Source organism: Vulpes lagopus, chromosome 15 (genome assembly GCF_018345385.1).
Source record: "Vulpes lagopus strain Blue_001 chromosome 15, ASM1834538v1, whole genome shotgun sequence".
Lineage (NCBI taxonomy): Eukaryota > Metazoa > Chordata > Mammalia > Carnivora > Canidae > Vulpes > Vulpes lagopus.
This window is the reverse complement of record NC_054838.1, coordinates 35,451,384-35,474,684: the sequence shown is the minus strand read 5'-3', so window position 1 is coordinate 35,474,684 and position 23,301 is coordinate 35,451,384. Positions and strand designations below refer to the sequence as shown.

The 23,301-nt window shown below is 35.5% G+C and overlaps 1 protein-coding gene across 7 annotated transcripts in view; it reads left to right on the top strand.

Moving 5' to 3' along the window:
- The window catches only part of DLG2 (discs large MAGUK scaffold protein 2), a 1,981,735-nt gene that overhangs the window by 418,376 nt on the left and 1,540,058 nt on the right, over positions 1-23,301 (top strand). For all 7 annotated transcript variants that reach the window (XM_041730223.1, XM_041730222.1, XM_041730221.1 and 4 more), the window contains exon 4: positions 1,610-1,705. In XM_041730223.1, coding sequence (XP_041586157.1) covers positions 1,610-1,705 — 96 coding nt within the window. The remainder of the gene's footprint in view (positions 1-1,609; positions 1,706-23,301) is intronic.

Sequence of the window (23,301 nt, the reverse complement as noted above, 5' to 3'; positions counted from 1 at the left end):
TGGCAGCATATCGACCATTCCAGACTGAGCAAAATATAAATAATTCTATTCTTCTGATGTAGAAGCTACCTGGGTATCCTCAGGTAGCTGAGCTTGACAGTCCTTTTAGCCAGATTGGTTTTACCCTGTTCCCTTTGTTCCTTCAGTTAAGTTCATCAATTTATCTAATTCAATCTTTTATTTTTCAGACAAATAATTATCCAGAGATAACTCTGTAATTGATAAATAGTAAGATATAACACCTGCCCTTTAAGGAACTCTAATAGGACTGACAGATATATTAACATTTGATTTATAATGCAATATGTTAATCACAATGACAGATGTGAACCAAGGGAACAGAGAAAAGGAGCATCTGCAATAGAATAGAGTCAGAGAAATCTTGGTTTCTGCTCATAATAGTTGCATATTTCTCTCCTTTCATAATCAACACAGGTACATTGCTCTATAACTATAGTCTGAAAGGAATTGGGAACTCCTGCTCATCTAGAATTAATCTTGAGACTTGAGGGTGGTTGGTAGATTGGTGAGGATGTCCTACAGTCAGGGGATAGTCAGCAACAACCATTTGGGAGCTGTCTTTGGATTTACTTCCTGATATTTGGCCTGGAACCACTTCGTAAATTTCTCCATTAACAGGCTTTAAACTGGAGGATCATTATTGTGCAGTTGAACGAACATAAATTTTGTTAACACGTTCGTACCAATTCCCAAAGACATCTCTCAAATGCCTTTTATCAGTCTGTAAGTTTCTGATCCTTTCTCTTCCAGAAAGTCATGACTGTCAACATTCTGTCCTTGTCACAACAGCTGTCAAGAACTGTGAAGGGGTTAAGATTTTACCCTACTTGTAATCTGAGAACCCTGACACAGTTTCATGAATGCCAGAACGTCAGAAGACTCCTAGGACAAAGACAAAGGACTTTATTATTTACGACCTTAGTAGTAGCTAGACAGTTTCTCAAGCCCTAGTTCCTATAATAGGGTAATGCAAAGATGGCCAAGTGATATAGTCCTATACAATGGAGAATAACCTTCAGTTTAGGGAATGAAAACTTCTTACAATGGCCAGTAAGCAAATTTATCTTCTACTCTGGAAGTGAACATTTTTCTCATCCAAAGCTGTAGTTGTGCAAAGGTCCTTGAAAGGACAGTCCATATTGAAAGTAGTCAGTGCCTCTGCTTATTGTGAGGGCTCCAGCAAGTACCACAGAGTAGAGATTCCTGCAAGTATGAGAATTCACATAAGATGAAATTAACCCTTCTATGTTCACCTTCCTATTAACCATGTCCAGCTTCTACCAATCATCAGGTTATATTTGAATCATCCAAGTTCAACAGTCCCTAGTGAAAAGCTTTAAAATTTATAAAAACTTGCCTTTGAAGAACTGTCCCATTTTATGTTTTCTCTTTGGGAACAATATAAAAATGAGTTAGACAGCACATTCATATTCTAAAACTGACATAAGCAATACTGAATAATGTTTATTCAGATCGTAGACATTTTAATGTGCATGTTAAAAGTTTGAAAAACATTTAATCATTTAATTCACATTGCAGAGAACAAATAGAGAAGTATTGCCTTTTTAAACTTTTTTTTTTTTTTTAGCTTACAGATTGCCTTGGGCCAAAGGAAAATGCTTCATGTATTGAGCAAAATAAAGACAATCAGCGTATTGAAAATGAGACTGACAAAAAGACAAGAGTAAGTGTTAAGAGTGTTTTCTTTGTTTCTGTGTTTAATGGGCAAGATATGTCTTGTTCTCTGTGAAGTGTAACCTAGTTTCTGGCTTTGGCCTGGTTAGCATATTGAGTTTTTGTGCTACTGAGTTGACATTGACTGTGTACCGTTTTGAACAGTTGTTGTGTGTTTTCATTTTGAGAATTTTGTATTTGTGTGTTTTGGTGTGTATTTTTAAGTTGCTGGTAATCACACAGCCATTTGGTAAGCTATTTCACCTCTCCTGTCTTTTCCTATCTGGTTTAGGACAGGCTAAGAACATTCACACAACTCTTCAGTAGTGGCTTTTAGGTCCTATTGGGGTTTTCTGGCAGTAGCTTCCCCTGAACAGTTTGAAATCTACTTCAGTCATATTTTTTTATGGTTGTCATGTTGTGCATTTATTCAAGATAGGAAGTTGAAATCAATCATCATCAATATGGTAATGTTAAAGATACCATAATGCTTTAAGATGCTGAAATCAAGAACTTGAATCCAAGGAAAGTATATGTACTTCCAAGGACAAATTTTTTGTTAATCGGCAGCCTCAGATTTAATTTATTTCTGATCAATTGCCACAAATTGGTCCTTATTTATTATAGCCAAATGGCAAAACTGAGATTCCATTCTCAATTTTATTGATAAAGACATCAAATTTAATCATGAAAACAAGAAAATAAATCATGATTATTTTCATGAACATCAAACAAGTATTTAAAGCACACATAGAATTCTCTTGGGAGATTATTTCATAAGTATTGGCTTTATTGTAGCTTCTTGAAATATACCTTCAATGATGTTTCTTCTTGTCTTTCTTCTGAATCTTCTGTTAGTAAGCAGAGGCAGTCTTCATTATGACTCCCTATAGGTCTTCAAGTTTCTGGGTGGCATGTCTACTAAGGGTAAATATCATTAAAGGACAGTTTTTCTGTTGATTATCATTTAGAACCTGGGCTGTTTTCTATCATTGCCAATTCGTTGAGCCTCTTAAATTGACTTGATCTTGGGATTTGGACAAAATTATGAGTCATTCCCAATTATGAATTTTCATCATTATGATGTGGGGTCAGGAGAGAATGGTCAAGAAAATTCTTGAGATGTTCTGCAGTGCAACTTTGTAAGTTTATTTAGGTAGCACAGGTACAGGGCCCATGGGCAGAAAAAGCAGCATCTTTGCTCTATGAAACTGGTGGTTATATGTTTAATGCTCAAGGGGGAAGAGATGTGAAGGGAATATTAGATCGTAAATGTCTTTTTCAAATTTCTACTCATAAAACTACTTTCACAAGATTCTGCTGGTGCTTTTCATTCAGCTCAATAGTAGCTATTGGTGAGATGTGTAGGAAGATATGAGATCCTTTAAGAATGTAGCAGTTGCACCTATCTGATCCTTATCAGAGCTATGCAGGTTATAGGTCAGGCTTCTGAGCTAAAGGTGAACATTTTTTCCTGCTTCTATCCCTCATCAATTATTGTGAGGAACTTAGTTAAAATAAGAAAGTTTGGGTGGTTACTTGTCCTTTCATTTAAAAGGACACTATGGAGTCAAATTTAACAAGTGAGCAATTTATGGAATACCTCTATAAAACACCATTGTCTCCTCTACTGAAAAATGTTTTTGTTTAATATATAATGTGTTATTTAAACTATTTGAGACTGTTACAATATGCTAAATGTGTTTCCAGGAAAGGAAGTCATCTAACTTGGCAGTGGCACTGTTTTTCTCCAAACGGGGAGAAGGAGGGTGAATGTCCATCCATACTAGAATCATGAATACTTAGAAGACAAATTTTTAGAGTTCCTGGCTGTCTAAGGGGTATTTGTATTCTTGCTTCCTGAAAATGAAGTCATCAGGCCTTAGTAGGATACAAATGTGCCAACTTGTCAAGCAGCTAAATTAAATAAGTGCTGGCAAATATACTAGGAAAATTTTTGCATTTTTATCGTGGGAAAAAATATTGCTAGCCTATGCTATTTAAACTCTAAGAGCTCTAGTTTTTTAATCTTGCAGGGTAGTTATGAGTTTTTAATGAGATCCCAAATATGAACACATTTAGTATGGCCTGGAAAATAGTAGATTTTTATTTTATTGAAATAAATTGCAAGTCTTACATTTATTTTATTAAGGTGGTAGATTCTGTTACAAATAGTTCTCAGGGTTTCCTTGGGCCTATATTACATAACTAAGTGTATATCTTTTTTTTTTTTTTTTTTTTTTGCCAAGAAACCCTTGTTCAGGAAGAGGCTCCTGACTTGATGATTTCTCCTTGTCACCATTCAAAAGAAGTTCTGATTGAATTAAAATAAGCATCAGTGAGAATTTCTGAATTATCTTAAGAAAAAAATTATGTCACAAAAGAATGGTTATGATTATTGTATGAACACAATATGTTATTGTAACGATCTAGTTCATAGGCAATTCTTCAAAGGCTGTTGACAGTAAACCACAATTTAAAAATCACCATTATTTAGATCTATTAAATATTACACTGGACTTTGATTTCTTCATCTTCATAATTAGGATGTTAGATCAGATTATTATTATTATTATTATTTTAGTTTATTTATTCATAAGAGACACAGAGAAAGTGGCAGAGACATAGGCACTCCCTGTGGGGAGCCTGATGCGGACTCGATCCCAGGACTCCAGGGTCATGATCTGAGCCTAAGGCAGATGCTCAAACCCTGAGCTACCAGGTGTCTCTGATCAGATTATTTTTAAGGCTTCCTCCAGATCCAAAGCCTGATCATTCTGTGGCACTCAATAGCAGACAATAAATTATATTGTATGAATAGAGTCCACTAATAATAACAATTAAAGTATTTTAGCCAGCAATAGCTAATGAGCCCCATACAAATTTAGACTTATGTGATAGATATATATCTAGAACAATAAACAGGAACATCTTCATTAGGCCATGTTAGTTTGAAGAAATTTCAACAACCCAACTCACTGGCCAGTGATGCTTAAAGTGTGGTTCCCCAATCACCAGCTTTAGTATTCTCTAAAGACGTGTCAGAGAAGTTAATTCTTGGGCTCCACCTCAAATCAAGTGTCAGAAATGCTGAGAGTGGGACCCAGACTCTCTGTTTTAATGAGAACTCCAAGTGAATCTTAGGTTTGCTACAATTTGAAAATCACTGTCATGAATAGTAAACCTTTGGATTTCCCTCTGAAGAGTCACTCAACATCTTTTCTGTCACATGCTTTAAATGAGTCAATTTAGGGAAGACTCAGAAAGCGATTCGAGGATTTATAAAGCAAGTAAGATAGAAGAAATGCACCATACATATTCTTTAGGTTTCTTGTTTGCATTTCTCATTTTGGTGATCTTCCCAAAAACTCTATGTGCTGAGTTTCTAACATCATTCAGAAATATGGTAATGTCCGTATTGCTGTCTACTCTCTCTTGGTTGCTCACTTTCAACTATAACTTAATTCATAACAGGCTTTTGGAAGCTATTATGCCAGGTGGGAGATGTCATCCCTAAAAATATTGATCCATAAAAATCAGAATCAGAAGTAACTTTCAATTGCATTCCTTATCTTTGCTCAGCAGGGAAACTTCCCCTGTTTTTGTTATACTTTTAGCCAAATTTTAGTATGTTTAGAGATGCTTTTGCCATCACTGAGGCTTAGACAACTGATTTCTGCTCTTTACAAAGTAGTTTTTTCAATTGCAGGATTTATATTGTTCCAGTTTCAGAGCTTACCTGAATCATAGTGTTACCACTTGTCATTTGATGTGAAAAACTCTGAAGTTACAAAGGACAATATCACTTGCAAAATGTGTTATAGATATTGTGGAATATAGATATGTTCCAGAACTGGTGAAATTTTGTAAATCTAGTGAGAAAATTAAAATTCAGAAATGAAAATAAAGGTATTATTGAGAATTCTAGACCTTGACTGATGAAGAAATATTTTAAATTTAATGTGGTTCCTTTATTTTATTATTTCACTTGAGCAATCTTAAATAAGTGGAAGTACCTTTTAGAACTATGCTCCACATTCAAATAAATCTAATAAACAAAAGGTAAAGTTTGGAGATATGAGAAACAATGAAGATTTTTTTTGAAGACTTTATTTATTCATGAGAGACACACAAAGAGAAGTAGAGACATAGAGAGAAGCAGGCTCCATGCAGGAAGCCCAATGTGCGATTCAGTCCTGGGACTCCAGGATCAGGCCCTGAGCCAAAGCCAGATGCTCAACCGCTGAGCCACCTAGGCATCCTGGAAACAAGAATTTTTAATCAGATCACAGGGAGAGTTAGGGAACTTTGGCTTGGTGACCAAGCAGATTTGAGAAATGGGCGGTATCAGGACAAAAATGGGGATATTTAGGTTGCCTCATGGATAAATAGAGTGAATTCAATGATGACATCCTAAATTTGAGATAATAGCAGAAGAGATAAGAGGAAACATTATGAGAGGTGTTGGGCAGATTGGTTGATAACCAAGTGTAATGTCAAAAGTAGGACAGTGTGGTAGAGTGAAAAGAGCATACGGTCCACAGTCAGAGACCACACGGTTTATATATTGGCTCTACCACTAATTAATCATGCAAACTTGAACAGATTAAATGGCCTCTATTTTTATTTGTAAAATGTAGGTAGTATAGTGTAAAATATAGGTAGGGTTACAATAAGGATCAAATGAAACAGTTATATATGAACGGACTGACAACTAAATGTTCTGGTTAAGCTTTACATTTGGAGACATGACTGGAGAACTAAATGTCTCTTAAAAATATTTTAAGTTTTAAATAATATTTTCATTCTTTGGTGTTTCAAGTCTAATTTCTTTTTTTTTTCAAGTCTAATTTCTTAAGCAGAAAACAGATTATAGCTAATCTTGTGAATTAAAACTGCTAGGTAAAGGTAAATAGTGGACACTATGCAAATACCATAATGAATGAACACAAAGTTAGGTCCTTTTAACATGAACAGAGTGGTAACTAGGTGGAGAGGAATTTGACTGTAAGAAACATATCAAACTGGAAAGGAAGCGTGCTATAGGGGTAGGTCATAATTGGAAGCCAGACAACTTGGGTCATTTTCTTTTTACTCTGATTATTTGGGTGTTCTTGGACAAATCAGTTGGCCAATCTATGCCTCAGTTTCCTAATCTAAAGTGATTAGATAATTTATGTTTTAAGTTATGATATATTTATAATACTTTGATAGAATAGGAAAATTATTGCTAGAGAATCCCAACATTGCCTTCGAATTTTTTCAGATTAAAATGTATCTGTTAATGTACTCCACTAAATACCTGCACCTTCTAATTAAGAGTAACTTTGCAGTTTGGCTCTATTTCATGATTTACTGCCTTGTCAGTATTTATATAAAGTGTCCTCTTTTCCTTAATTCTACTCAGCTATGAGAAAAAAGGTTTTTATGTTTCTTTGTTTTAAGGAATGAGAGCAAAACGGGGATTTCCCTGCCTTTATATGTGTATGTTAGATGCTCTCCATGGTCCTTATTTTATAATGGTTCCAAGTTAATTTTCCTGGAGAACTAAGTTAAAAAATACCACAGAATTTTCCCTCCACCCTCACCCCAACCAACCTCAAGCTCCACACAGCAAAGCCTACCTGCTGGTTGTCCCCAACTCTGTAAAAACAAACACAGAATCAGAGGACTAAAAGTAATTTTAGTAGTAATTTGGAGCAATGACTCTCCTCAGTCTTAAATCTCCTCTACTGGTGCCCTGCTAAGGGAGAATCTATCATCTCCTGAAAAGCCTCTTGTTATAGGATATTTACCACCTCCCAGGGTGCTTACTCCATTTGGGTAAGTTTAAATATTGTGTAGTTATTTTTTAAAGCTTAACTATTTTAGCACTGAGCGTATTTTCTATTTTCTAATGTCAGTGAAAGTAATGTGGGAAACTTCTAAGTATCTGGAATTAACGGGGAACAATCTTTTCTTTTTAATGAGATACTGTAGTTAACTCTGGCTAATTTGGTTTACTAATTTAAAATATAGAATGTAATTACTCCTCATTTTCTGGTTGATGAAGATATTGTGTTTTATCTTTGAGCATCTTGTAGTGCCTCAGGGTCAATGTTATGCCTTTTAAAGATCAATGACTGGACTTCTATACTAGCATTGCAGGAGATCAGGATTTTGTGTTACCAACTCTGACATATTCATAAAGCAATTTTAATTAGTCAATCTAAATATCACTTTACTGAATTACTAGCAGCATCTAAAGCAACATGAATACTACAGAAATATATTCTGGTCATTTGATATTTCTGTATTTAGGAACTTACTTTTTGTTTTGTTTTGTTTTTATGTATGTTTGAAAACAGCAGTGTATGGTCTGACACATCAGGGAATATTCAGATATAGAGCCCTTAGAACCAAACATTTGAAGTTTGTTTGTTTGTCTTTAAAGATTTTATTTATTTATGAGAGACAGAGAGAGAGAGAGGCAGAGACACAGGCAAAGGGAGAAGCAGGCTCCATGCAGGAAGCCCGATGTGGGACTCGATCCAGGGACTCCAGGATCACACCCAGAGTCAAAGGCAGATACTCAACCACTGAGCCACCTACATGTCCCCAAACATTTGAAGTTAATAGTATTTACTACTTGCATAGATGAATTAATGATGTTGAAAGTACATCAGATCAGCACACGACAAAGATGGGATGGGACTTGGAGTTAAGTGATCAAGCTTCATGACCTGGTTCAACTGCCCAGTCAGTGGAGTGCCCACCATGCACTGGTTTAGCAACTGAGTAGCTATATAAATTTGAGCAAGTCAATTTTTCTGAGCCTCAGTTTCATCACCTGTAAAATTATACTTCATTCACTGGTTGTAAACACTCAGTGAGAATATGTATGTGAATTTGTCTAATTACAGCCTGCTAAATAAAAAGTTAATGCTGAATCTGAAAATTATTCTTTATTTTCTGTATTTGTAAAAACCGTGGTTACTGTAAATCACATCTTTAGAAGCAAGCTATATTAAAAGTGATGGATTGCAAATTTCGTGTTGGATCCTCATTCTAACCCTGTTTTTTTAAAAAAAGAGTTTCCCTGTGATCTATCTTATTCATTTATTCCAAAAAGTCTTCAGAGTCTGCTACACAGCTAGACACTGTTCTAAACAATGGTAATACAGCCACAGACAAAACAGATAAACTTCTTGCTCCCAGGAATAAATTTAAAATAGAGGATATGGTAAGATATAAATAAAGAAGATAATTTCATATTGTGATGGTTGCTATGAAGGAAATAAATAGGATTATGTAGTAGAGAATGATGTAAAGGAATGTAATTTAATTAAGGAGGTCAGTTGAGGAAGGTTTTATAAAGTGCTGAGCTGAATGATGAGGAGAAGACAGCTGTGTGAGAACCCAGGGGAAGAGGGTTTCAGGCAGAAGGAACAACAAATTCAAGGCCTTGAGGAAGAATGAGTGAAATACTGTGTTTGAGGAAGAGAGAGTAGGCCAGTGTAATGGGATGTAAAAAAGTGAAGTGTGGGAAGGGCAGTTAGCAAATACTACAGAGGTGATTTATATCAACTTGAAAACAAAGTAGCATTTCAGACCATATAGCTTTCCAGATTTGTAGCTTCTGCACAACTCTTTGGATTATTAGACTCTATTTGACTCACAGCATTGTATAATAGTGGGGAAAATTAAGCTTTATTAGGAATATACTTAATGTTCAGCAAATTTTACATAAAATTTTTTTAGGGGAATGGCTTTATTTGAATGTTTTTATAATTTACAGTTGACCACCTGTATCTAAATTTCAAAGGTTGTTTTAATTTGATGATGATAATGGGGAATGGTTACAGGTTATCAATTACATATGTTTCAGTTCACTTACATAAGCAGAATTGACATGCAAACCATTGTGGGAAAGTAAGTGAAAAGTGAACATTTCTTGATTTCTGTGGCAATTTTTGATTCGTTCAAAATCCTTATTTAATGTTTATGTTTGTGTTACAAAGAAAACTACATACTTAACATACACAGAATACATAGACTCCTACCTTTCATAAATCATTTTCAAGATCTGGTACTATCCAGATATTTTTTTTTTATCATGGAAACTCTCTAGAAAAGTCATTTTTTTTTTTCTATTTGATCCTAATTGCCTATTTGCCTCTGGAGAGTTTGGAAATGAGGGCAGGCATTTTGCCATGATCTGCCTGCAGTCTATTTATTTTACTAAGCTAACAAGCTATGCAGATGTCATTCGTGCGCCTGCTGTCCTGGGTATATGGAGAATAGACAGGATGGAAGTCCATGTGGGTGGATTTCTTCAGTTATTTCCCTTGGAGCTAATCTTTCTAATAAGGCTATTCCTTATGAGTTGTTCCCAAGGCCCTTATAAACTATATAGACCTCAGTGTAGAAGGCCAGAGATGTGTCTTTTTTTTTTTTTTAGGGGGGAATGCAAGTTGTTTGTGATTAGTCTGCACAGAGTGCAGGCTACCTTCTACTGAAGAAGGCCTTTCAGATCTGTCTGTGTCTCACTCTTAGGTTGGTCCCAGGGAGGCAGAAACTGCCTCAGGATCTGAGATATGCTGAGATGGAAAGCACATGGTATTCTGGGTTGGAGTAACCTGGGTGCTGTGTCACCTAGGGAGAATCATCTAATATCAGTTTCTTCATTTATGAAGTATTACCTTTTTGAAGGGTATAGCGACCATCAGAGATAACATATATAAAGTATCTACCACTGTACTTCTGATAATAGCAACCTGATAAATATAAACATAATAATAAACATAATCAATATAAATATTTGTATTTGCAAATGTCTCCAGATATATACACCAATCTATTTCTTTCTTAAATATATAAATATATGTTATACAGATTCTTTTAAAATATATATATATACTTATCAATGATAGCTATATGTACATATGGTTCTCAAGTAGATAAAGGATGTGTATCATAGGTTAAAAAAAAACCCTCTTATCAAGAAAAATAAATGGCAGGATGCCTGTATGGCTTAGCAGTTGAGTGTCTGCCTTTGGCTTAGGTCCTGATCCTGGAATCTGGGATTGAGTCCTGCATCGGGCTTCTTGCAGGGAGCCTGCTTCTCCCTCTGCCTATGGCCTATGTCTCTGCCTCTCTCTCTCTTGTGTGTCTCATTAATAAATAAAATCTTTAAAAAAAAAAAAAAGAAAAAGAAATGGCATAGCGAAGCTGTGATCGTTCTTTCATTCCCCAAATATTTATTTTGTACCTCTTAAGGGTATCATGCTAGGTGGTAGAGAATTGCATTATATCTGTCCTCAAGGGGCTTAGATTCTAGGAGAGTAAGCACAGGATGTATTTCACTGTTAGAGTTTTTTTTTCCCTGTTGGGGAAAAAAAACAAAATGAAGTAATGCATATAAATGGTTAAGATACAGGTTTAGTGTGAATAATTTATAAAAGTAATTTTCTGATATCAAACCTCCAATGGTAGACCTTACTAAGAATCAATATGTTCCTGGATTGTATCATTAACCTTAAGGAATATCAAATCAAGTAAAGCAATTTCAGGCTGTGGCTTTATATCCTGCCAAACACTTCTTGTGAAATCACAGGCCCAATTGAGCTCTATGTCTGTAAAAAAAGATGCTTCAAGCTGATGCCTTGTTAATTTTAAAAATAAAAAGAATGTTTCCCTTGAGACAAAGGAGTGGATTATCTTCTATCATCTTTAAATCTGAGGAAAATCAATGGAGAGCAAGGTAAACACAGAATAGAAAGCTTCATCCTAAATGGAACTACTCTTCAAAATATTAGCTTTTATCTAAACATACAAATGTTATCCAATTAATTACACGTGGTAAACAACACCTAATAATTATAGAACATGTACATTCCACATGCTTTTACAGCACATTTGTACTCACTTAACATTATATGAATGATGCTCTTTTTTTTTCCCAGAAGAGACTGCATGTTGTTTTTAAAACGCCTGCTCTAAAGTGCTTTTATTTAATGGAAACCCATTGGATGTGTTCATATAAACTGATTGCATAAAGATGAACAATATTATTGATTCACTTCTTTTTCAGATACAAAGTGTGCATAACATTCTTCTTTCTCACAACTTCTAGCTAGCCCAATGGGTTCTTTTCAACTCAATACAAGGTTCCTCTCTGTAAAGCTTTCCCTGGCTACTCTCTTCTGGATAATTTGTCTCTGGGTTGTGATTCTCAAACACCTCAAGCGCTTGCTGTACCGTACTAGTTGATTTCATTTATAGGCAGCGATTTGGCTAGCTTTTACTCACCCTTTGTCCCTACATAAGTACATTGTCAAGCACATTTGTTGAATTAATGGGATACTGGAGTAGGCAAAGGGAATTTAGAGTCAAAACTCCCATTAAGGAGTTCATGGTCTGGTAAGTGATACAAACATTAATCTAAAAATCATGTTGCAAGCCCTCAAAATACATGTGCTGGATGCATAACTTAGGAAGTGTATGTGGTGTGCCAGAGCTATGCTAGATGAGTTGCCTTCATTCTGTAGGTCTTTACAGTTTGTGGAGTGTTTCATTTGTGATTAGCCAGGTCAAAAGGTAGTCAGGTTCCCTCTGTCAGCTTGTCCATATCTTAGCTTTCTCTACTCTGGGAAAATGGATGTAGTTCCATTGTAAAACGGGTACCTTGTAAAAGATCCATCTTGCTCTGCTACATGATTTGCTTCCTTTCTCGAATTCCTGACTCTCTGTGTTCTGATCATGACCAACAAAACTCTGGACGTGCAATAAATTACTGGATATTGGTTCTGGGGAAGTCATTTAAACTTTCAAGGTAGTGAGATATCACAACTTTAGGGCTTTATCAACTTTAAAGTCCTATAGGAACACAGAGCCTAATGATTTTGAAGATGAATATGGCAGTCAGTCAATTAATTGCAAGTTAAATGCCATGTTTGTGTCATGGAAACACTGATACCTGAGAATACTCAAGGACATGAGCATTATTATACAGGTTATGCATACTTGGAGATAAGTGTAGGAAGTAATGAACTAAATTATTATTATGGTGTAATAAAAGAAGTAGGTAGTCAAAGTGATGTTTTTTTTAACCTTTTGATATTACTGAGCCATAAAATAGTCACCTAATTGAATGGACCAGAATAGGGTTTTTACTTGTGTTGTTTAACTTGAAAATTATCTGAAGTTCATTATACCAGTAGGATAACAGTTTTATATCTATAAACAATTTTTTGAACTACATTTTTTCTTTTCTCCTCTGAACCCATAACTGATTTGCTATGCATTTTTAAGTTTTCTTAAAAAGCTTTAGAAAAGTGCTCTCATTTTTGGTAGAATAATGGCATGTCAGTTTCTGAGACACTCCTCTATTTAGCAATCAAGAGGATATCAAGGTTAGAACCTGAATAATTCATGAAAGGTGGAGGAACTTTGCATGTTCATCCTGTTTTCAAATTGTTTATTGTAGAAAAAAATTTTTTTTTATAAAAAAGGAGGGGGGTGGGTGTGGTAGATGGGGAGTGGTTCTACCGGTATCTTAAAAAGGTAATCACAATGTGTATAGGTCTCTAGACACTTCTTACTGCTCTCAGTAATTCCGTTGACTATGTGATTTCTTCCTAGGAGGCAAAAAGAGGCATTGATTTTCCATTTTTATTGGTCAGGTAGTGCTTTTCATTCTTTCATTCATTCTCTAATTCCACTCTCCTCCCCCACCCCCCGCCCCTGTCTCTCTGCACCCTTATTTCTTTCTGTATGTTCCAGTCTGTCTTTGCCTACGTGTCTAATAGGATGAAGGAAAAGTATATTATTCAGAGTGATGCTTGTCAAGCATCTCAAAGGCAGTCTGTGTAGCAGTTTTGCTGGAAGATAGGGAGGGATTTGAGAGTAGGGGGAAGGTTAATCATTTGGCTGTTAAAATGCTGCAGAAGGGAACACAAAGCTCTGCCCACATAATAAGTGTCCGCAGGCAGCCAGTGAGGAAGGAAAAGTTTGGGTAAGAACGCATTTTTTGTCTCTCAGAATGTGGAACTTTTGTAAACACTTTGGAACGTCCTCTCACCCCAATTTTATAATATACTTATTTCTTTAAATATTTAGGTTGTGTATTCACATACGTCATTGACCACACAAATAGGTACAGAAATAAAATAAGAAATTTAATGCTTTCTAAGTTAAACCTCCAAATCCACAGTTTTTAATGTCCCTGGCCCAATTTTCCTTTTCCAGCTGTTAGTCATTTGTAAGAAGCTGCCCTTGTAATTGCAAGTGAGTTGGGATGTGATGTATTCAGCACTGCATGCACCGTAGCTTTTCAGTCATATCTTTCGAGTCATTTAGACTCCCGGGAATCATGTTCATAATAAATAGCTTTTTATTATCCAAAGCCGCTGTTCTGGCAGCAAAACGACAGCCCTTTGATAGATGGGCCGGGTAGTTTTTTGTGTTGTGCTTACTCAGAGTTGTTAGCAGGAAAGACGAAGGCAGCAAAGGGGGGACTTTGGCAAAGCAGCTCTTATGGGTATACTGAAGCAGCAGATCAGAATTCAGAAACAAGAACGAGAGCTGAAATGTGATTCTCTGGTGCTCCTTGTAACCCTCCTCTTCACGATACAACTGTGCGGGGCACTCTCAGGAGCCTTGTTCGGATCACCGAATCCACTAAAGGACCATGCAGCCGCGGAGCCCAGCAAGCCACCGGGAAGTTTTGCCGGAGCTGATTTCTAGGGGATTTTCCGGTGCCTAGGAGAATCCTGCTTGCTTTGAGCTGTATGGAGGAGGGTTCCAGTTTCCCATGAGGGGCCCCCTTGGGAAAGCCGTCTGTGCAGAATCCAAGCTCTGCTTCTCTCTGTGTGCTATTTATCAAAAGGCTTTTCTCACCTTTGCTGATTTGCTGGTGTGATTTCCATGTACTGAGTCCTGTGTAGGGATCCAGGATGGATTGCCTGTGCATTGTCACCACAAAGGTAGGATAGGAAACAGGGCTGTTGTGTGCAGCATTTTTCTATTATTATTCTGGTCCTGTAATTAAACAGCTCTGCTAGGTGCTGCCAGTTCATGAGATAAAATGATTAGTATAATGTACTTTGCTGGGCATTTTGTTCCCCATGAGGGTCTGAGGGTCCTATCCTTATTTGATTTCAACTTCTTACAGTGATATTGTGTGTTTGTGCAAATGAAAGGAGAATTTGCCTGTTTTTTAAATGGAAGGATTTGCTTTTGCCTCTATTTATAGCTCAATATTAAAATATCTATAGTAGTAGTATAGCTTACACATCATTTTAACATATCAGGGTAGTCTTTCTGAGTGCGATAATTAGCTTTTCATTTAAAAACCATGTCTTCTATGCTTGAAGAAGCCAATCAGCTTTACTGTGGCTTGACATATTGTTTCTGATTGGTGAATTCTGACATTCTGCATTTTAGTGATTTTTTTTTTAAGGGAAAAAAAAATCTGTAGGCCCTGATTGCAAACAAACAAACAAAACAAACAAACAAACACAATATTTAATGTTGAACTGATTCTATTTTGATTAGAAGCAAATGAAATAATTGCATTATCAGAAATAGAAATAAAAGTGGGATGGAATAAAATCAATAGGCATTCCTTTTATGGGTTTATAGAAAAGAGCTAAAAATTTCAAAAGTATTTTATTTTATTCTGTCTCAGTTCAAAATGAGATATTTAAATTTCACAAACACTGGTTATTTAAATAGAAATTACTATTATTTTTAGAAAAAACTAATTAAAACACACTTTTTCATTAGCTTCTTTTTCATTTTGCATGTAGACACACCATGGGTTAGTTTGAGTTATATCTTTTAGTATCTCACATTGATTAGACACCCATTAAACTTGACAAAATCAATATCTTAGTGCATAAGAGTCATTAAATGTAGATTTCCCACTGTGATCTCCTTTCACCACTAAAGAAAAGATTATTTAATTTTGAAGCCACAAGCCAAGTTCTTCATAGTATGACCTTAAATATTGTACTTTTCCAGATTATATTTCAGAAGCTCTATATGGATCTCTTCCCATATGGCCTAGTATCACATGGCAGCTTCATTGATGTTAATGGATTTGAAGCCTAAAAACTTCTGGTTGCGTTAGTTGACCAGGCCTCAACATTACATTAATATTTTATTTTACTTTTAAAAGTTGCCAAGCATCTCATTTAGTTTTTCTAGTTAACTCAGTAAAAATAAACTAAAACAATTTTTTAAAAAAAGCTGAGTGGGAAATTGTATTTTCATATGTAATATAGGAAAAGAAATAGTCTCTTAAACATGTTGTACTTTTACAGAGGTATTGCACTCAGTGTTACTTTCCTTGAGTGAATACTGTCAGGTCTGACCTACATGTGTTTCATAATCATCCCCAAGTCATAATAATTACAAGTACTGTGAAACATAATTAGTACTTTAAAATAAGTTATAAAAATTATTTTTTTTTTTTTTATTTTTTTTTTTATTTATTTTTTTTTTTTTGATTTTTTTAGTTATAAAAATTATTAATTACAACCCCAAACTATAATCTGTTGCATTGAACAATTTAAATCAACATTGAAATTGAAGTTTTCTCAATTTGGAAAACATGATCTAATTATGGAAACATGTCATGTGCTTTTTATTCTTTTAACAAAACATTAATGACCACAGATACAAATGAAAAATATTATTCTGTTTTAAATGCTATATTGGGCATAAATTCCAATATTTTGATTTATCAAATAAATTACATCACTCAATAGGACAAACACCCGTGTGAGAATTTATGAATTTTCTGAATTATATTCATGAATATTTTCAGACTTATATTCTGAATATTCATATTCATAATATATATATGTATCATCTTCATATGTGCCACCCTATATTACAAACTATGTAACATAGTTACAACAAAGTCATATTATGATGGTGGTAAATAGTGCATGATTGATTTAAAAGCTCACATGAGTGAGGAGGCTTCCTGGCCAGCTTCAGATCCCAAGTCCTACCCACCTTACCTACCACCATTGGTGCTCTTTCTTTTTCCAAAAAAAGCCCTGACCTTGCACTTGGGATGTCCTTGCCCCACTTTCCTGGGACTCTTTGATAGGAAACTTGCCAACAACTTGGAAATTTTAATTCTATTTTAGTTCAACTCCCATCTCTTTCTTCTCCAGCAATGAGTCTACCTCCTAGCTGCTCTGGCTGAGATACTTTCTTCAAGTCTTGCTTTACAGCAGCTCTGTGTGAGACTGGAACTCATAACTATCCTGGTCTGTCCTGGGCTCCACCTCATCTATGGCACATCTCAATATCACCCTTGTCAATGTTTTCACTGGCAGGGGCACATAAATACTTCCCCTGGTTCTCTTTCCTTCCTGTGCTGGCATGAATGATACTTACTGTCCCCTTGGACTCACTTCCTTCTATTACACACAGAGTGGAAGTAAATTCCTCCTCATGTCTCTGCTCCACATCCCTAAGAATGGATGTTAGATGATTAATGAGAGGAGAGATTATGACAAATCAAGACAAAGCACTGTATGATGGCATATAAAAAGATCTATTAGACATACCAGAGAAGTGTTTTTATTTTTAGCTTTTCTGCATATAAAAAAGAAGTGATTGTGGTGCGTTTCATAGTATCTAACCCATCTGATAAAAATAATCCTATCCTAGATCTCACCCATAAGACTCAGGTTGCTCACTGTCTTAATTAGTCTGGTCAGACTGGTTTGCCCTCAGGTTTGGGGTAAAATCTTTTAGGCCAGGAAATAATCAGAGCAACCAAAAACAGTTTCTGCCACAGGGATCCCAAGGTCTTTTCAGATGTTCAGAAAACTCACTTTCAAAGAAGATTGAGTCATCTCTTTTATTTGACTGTTTCTGTCCAGTTTCAGTTTCAACTCTTTTGTCATAGATGTCACTCCTGACAAAGAGAAGTAACACGACTTAGTGTGAAAAGTAGAACTCTAGAGCAAGACATGGATTTAAATTATAGCTCTGACAATTCCTAACTTAGGATTCACTAAGCTGTTTAACCTGATCTCTCTGAGCCTTGATTTCCTCATCTGTTGGAAGGATGTTATGATCTGTGCGAGAGCGATGTTGTGGTAAAGTGTAGAAAGTACCTAGCACAATTCCTGGCGTATGGAAAGAATTCAGTATAGGACAATTTATTGAGCTGTTCACAATTTATATCTTTAATCTCTCCCTCTGGTTGTGGTCACTAAGGAAAATGAGGTCATCTCAATAATACCGATTAAACACTACTCACTAATTAATATATTTTATAGAGCAGGCATTTCTTAAGTATGTTTTGAATGATTGTAAGACCATATTTCCAATAATTTTGATAACCAAAATATAAGGAAGATAATGTTAGACTATGTTAAGTCAGAGACATTCTATTAGGTGATTGGCCAACAGGACAACAGTTCTATGTAGCAAACAATATTCTCGGTTAAATTTAATAAAGTGCAAGCAGTAAGTCGAATTTTTGTTGTGTAGGGATTCTTAAGTATAATATGTAGTAGTATTTTGAATTGGTACAAGAACAGAAGAAAGGTGCAACTGCGTAAAATCAAAGTAAATCTGCACTTTGCGACTTTGTACACCAAGAGGCATTTGGGTATCCATGTCCTTGCCTGTAAAATAAGTGTTTTTAGTTGTATTTTTGAGGTTCTTCCTTTTCTATCTCTAACCAATATTATTCTAAAGTATATTATCTCTGCAGACAAAATTATTTATGCACACTAAGTATCTTAAAAAGTATTAGTGGGTAAGACCTGCATTGATATCACTTCCCACATTCATTAACCAGCCTTCTAGATATTAAAAAAAAAAGTTTAAAAAATCTCCAAAGACCGCTATAATATGTTAGTTTGCTGCTGTAATTTTTTTTTAATTTTATTTATTTATTCATGAGACACACACACACACAGAGAGAGAGGCAGAGATGTAGGCAGAGGGAGGAGCAGGTTCCATGCAGGGAGCCCGATGTGGGACTTGATCCCGGGTTTCCAGGATCACGCCCTGGACTGAAGGCGGCGCTAAACCACTGAGCCACCAGGGCTGCCCTGCTGCTGTAATTTGTAATGAAGGCATGATGGTGCTATTAGTTTTTAATGTTTAATGGTATTAATAGGTTACTGTGCATAATAAAATTTAAATAGAATGAAAAGTGGACTAGGCAGTATTTTTTTAAAGATTTTATTTATTTATTTATTTATTCATGAGAGACAGTGAGAGAGAGAGAGACAGAGACAGAGACACAGGCAGAGGAAGAAGCGGGCTCCATGGAGGGAGCTTGATGTGGGACTCGATCCTGGGACTCCAGGATCACGCCCTGAGCCAATGTCAGGCACTAAATGGCTGAGCCACCCAGGTATCCCCATGGACTAGGCAGTATTAAAAATGCTTTATTGATATTAATACTATGTCTTCTCTGTAAGTAAGATATTACTCTGGCTCCATCAACCCACTATTTTTTACACTAAAGTTGCTCAGAATTTCTAAGGGAAAACAGAAGTTGTTGCTGGGCATTTAAAAGATATTTTTTATTAAGGCTAGTAAGTATCATATTACTTATGACCTGAATAGAAAAAAATTGTATATTATATTCTTAGAAATGCGTTTATCATAGATGTATTTATAACTATAGTTTGGGGGGGGATAAAAGGTTTCTTATTTTCCACCAGACCTTTATGTAGAGAAAATGAAACAAGTCACCAAGGCAACAAATGGTTTGCCTGAGTGGCCCTGTCTTCTAGACAAAGCTGTTTATTCATGCAAGTGTATAGTTCTTTCTGCTTTCATAGTGGAAGCAGCATACCTATTCATTCATTTTATTTATTTAACAGGTATTTATTTGTTGAATGCCTAATAGGTACCTGACATATTGGTAGGCATAGGGATATAATGAACAATCTGTTCTCATGGAACTTTTAGTGTAGTAGAGAGAACAGCTGATTATAGAAATTATAGTAATGTGTAATAAAGGGGTGAGTATAGAATTCTATGGCAATGAGCACAAGGATATCTAAAGAATCTGATGGGATTAGATGAAGGGTAGGCAAGGGCTTAGTATCAGGGAAGGGTTTTCTGGGGAAGTGACAATTAAACTGGTATGTGCAATAGAGGGCACAATGGGGGTGAGTAAAGTGTTTTAAGCAAAGTCCTAGAGGTGATATATGATAGATAGATAATAGATAGATAGATAGATAGATAGATAGATAGATATGCAGATAATGAAGAGAAGGAAAGGTAGAGAAGAAAGTGATGAGAGAGAAAAGAGAGAATGATACATTCAAGGAAAGGAAAGGAAGTGTAGCTGGGACACAGGGGTTCAAAGTGAGTAGTAAGATACAAAGCATACAGAGATAGGTAGGGACTAGTTACAAGTATGAAGAAGTTGAGTTTTGATACCTGTCATCCCAACCAAGTGTCTGCAAGGTCAGGAGGCCATTGTACAGAGACTAGAGGGCCACTGGAGCAGGGTACTTAATGGACCAGGGAAAATTTACTCAGTGGCAGAGAGAGGCAGAAATACAGCTGAAAGTAGGGAAAATTTAATACAATCTGGCCTTTTTGTGTAGGAAAAATAGCCAATGTGACTCTATTAGTAACTTGAGATTAACCATTTTAATAACGTAAAACACTTTGGCATATTTATTCCACTAATATAATAGCTTAACTTTGCTTTATTAAGCATTCCATATAGCTGCCAGCATGATTGTTCTAATACCTAAGTCCAATGGTGTAACTCTCAAGTGGAAGTCCTGCTATAGCACCCTATTGAACTGAAGATGAATAGTTGTCCAAATTCTTTCCTTAGGATACAATTCTCCTTTGACCTAGCACTTGAATTCCTTTTCTGTCTTATAGTCCCTCATTATGCCTTGTGTTTTATATTCCAAGAATCTTAACAGTGTGTGAGCCAGACTATGCTTATGTCTATGCTATTTTCCATGGCCTTTCCTTAAACTAATTGATGCATTGGCCTTGCTGGCTTCCCTCTCTTCTTTGAGGGATCAGCCATGTTCCTGCTTCGGAGACTACCACTTACTACTACCTTGTCTAGATGGCTCTGTCCATCTATCTAAATCCTACTTGTCTTCTAGGTCTAACTATACATGCTACTCTTTTTCCCAAAATTATCAGTTAGATTATCTATTCATGGTATTATCTCATATTATCCCATATTTCTGTCTGTCACAATTCATAATTACACACTGATTTTTATGATGATTTTCTCAATGTCTCCCTCTTGACTAGACAGAGCTCCATGAAGAAAGAGACATTTATTTTTCTCATTTTTGTATACGTAATGTCTGGGACATTTCCTAGCATACTGAAGGAACTTGATGAATTAACTCATTCAGTTTCAGACCAACCCAGTGAAGTAAAATCCTCCATATCTTAAAGATTTGGTATAGTCACACAGCTGAACAGGTTCATAATGGGGATTCAAACCCAGGACTTTGTGACTCCAATATCCAGTCTGTCCACTATCATTATTCTCTTGTTGAATCACTTCAAGATTATTATTTAGTTAAAATATGCTCTTGGTACTATATTTTGGATTTTTTCCTTCTCTACCTAAGCACCTAATTAAATAAAAGTAATGCATTCACATTGTGGTTAATTTAAAATTACTCAGTTATATATTTGTAGTGATTTGGACACATTCATAGCCTGTGAAAGTAAATTTATAGGATGAAATAAAATTTTATTTTATGAATCACACCAGCCATTTGCTAATACATCTATAGTAAATGGTCTTTTCTACCAAACCTGATTACCAGGGTATTATTCACAACATTAGTCCTTTTTGACACTTTGAGAAGAGCCACATGTGCTGTGAAGAGCTAGGAGTCTGAAAGGATTGTCCTTTGGAAGACCTTTAGATAAATCTTAGTTTATCAGACAAATGTGGGTTTGCAGAGGAAACAAGTACAAATCAAATTTTGCGAATCAAATAATATTTAAACACACTTATTGTGCTGAAAACTGAAATAAATCACATAACTCCTTCTGGATTAAACAAGAATTCATTATGTGCCCATCATATAATCTGCATATTTGTAGGTGAGATTTTCTTAAAGGAGATTACCATGATTACAGCTGCTTGAGAAACCCATCTCATTGCAGGGATGTATATTTCATCAAAAGCTATTCGGGAGTGAGAAAGTAAAGAAAGAAAATATACAGGGATGTATATTTCATCAAAAGCTATTTGGGAGTGAGAAAGTAAGGTTATAGACTTGGGTTTCCCACTTATTGTATTAGTAATATTAGTAATCTTAGTCAATTCATTTTACCTTTCCTGAGGTTTTTATTCTTTAGTCTGAAATGGTGATGGTAATACTGGTTTATCAATATTTCCTTCTTGAGATTATTATATACAAATGAGTTTATATATTTAAAAAATATAAAATACTATATACATGGAAAGGATGACTATAATTACTGAAAGTAGGAAATCCTAGAGTAAACTGGGATATTTTATTACCAATAGCATTTCTGTATGGTGGGGAAAATGAAGCTGTATTCATATATGTATTAGAACTAATTTTATGCTGATTACAGTCACCCAGGAAAATTGGCCAGACATGTCTCAGGCCTCTCAGAGATGTGAATTTTGGGCAGTTGGACAAGCCATTGGCATCCACCACTAAATTTGGCTTAGAGTGGCAGCATAGCATAGTGAAAGCTTAGCCTTTGGAGTCAGACAGATTTCTTGCTCTACCAGTTATGGTTCTGTTGTCAGGAATAAATTACCTAATTTACCTGAATCTCAGTTTCCATATTTATGAAATGAAGTAACAAAAAGCACTTCGAAGGGTTGTTGTGAGGATTAATTGCAGTATTCATTACTTCCACAAATATTTACTGAGTGCATACTGTATGTCAGGTAGTATTGTAAGCAGTGCAGATATAACAATGAGTAAATTGAACAAGGTCTCATAGAGCTTATATTATAGAGCAAGGAGACTGGCCATTAATAGGCACACAAATACTAAACATAATTACAGATAACAGTAACTACTATAATTTGAAAGGCAGAGAAATGAAATATGGAAAACTGGATGAGTGTAAAAACGGACAAGGGCTACTCTAGATAGACAGGGATGTCCTCTCTGAAAAAAGTTCTGGGCACTTGAAAGGACTGGCTTTGTGAAGATCTTGGGGAAGAGCATTCCAGACAAAGGGAACAGCTAATACAAATATACACACAGGGCTTAGTATGGCAACTGTATATAACATATAGTCACTAAGTAGCTGTGTATGTTTTTATTCTATCTCATCTTCCTTTTCTTTACCTCTTTTTTGAGGAATCTGACACTTAAGGACAAAGTTCATAATCAATTATCCTGTTACTATTCTAGTAGCAAGTTTTATGGTATAGTCATGGTTATGAGAATTTCTTCTGATTTTAGTGAGTATTTCCTAGGTTTATAGGTATTTATTTGTGAGAAAAAGAGACCAAATGTTTTAATCGTTTCTTTCAATGTGTATTCAAAATTAGTACCAGATTTGAAATCCTTTGAAAATAGCCCCCTCTCCAAATTCCTCTTCTAAATGCCTACCCACACATATCTATTTCTTTGT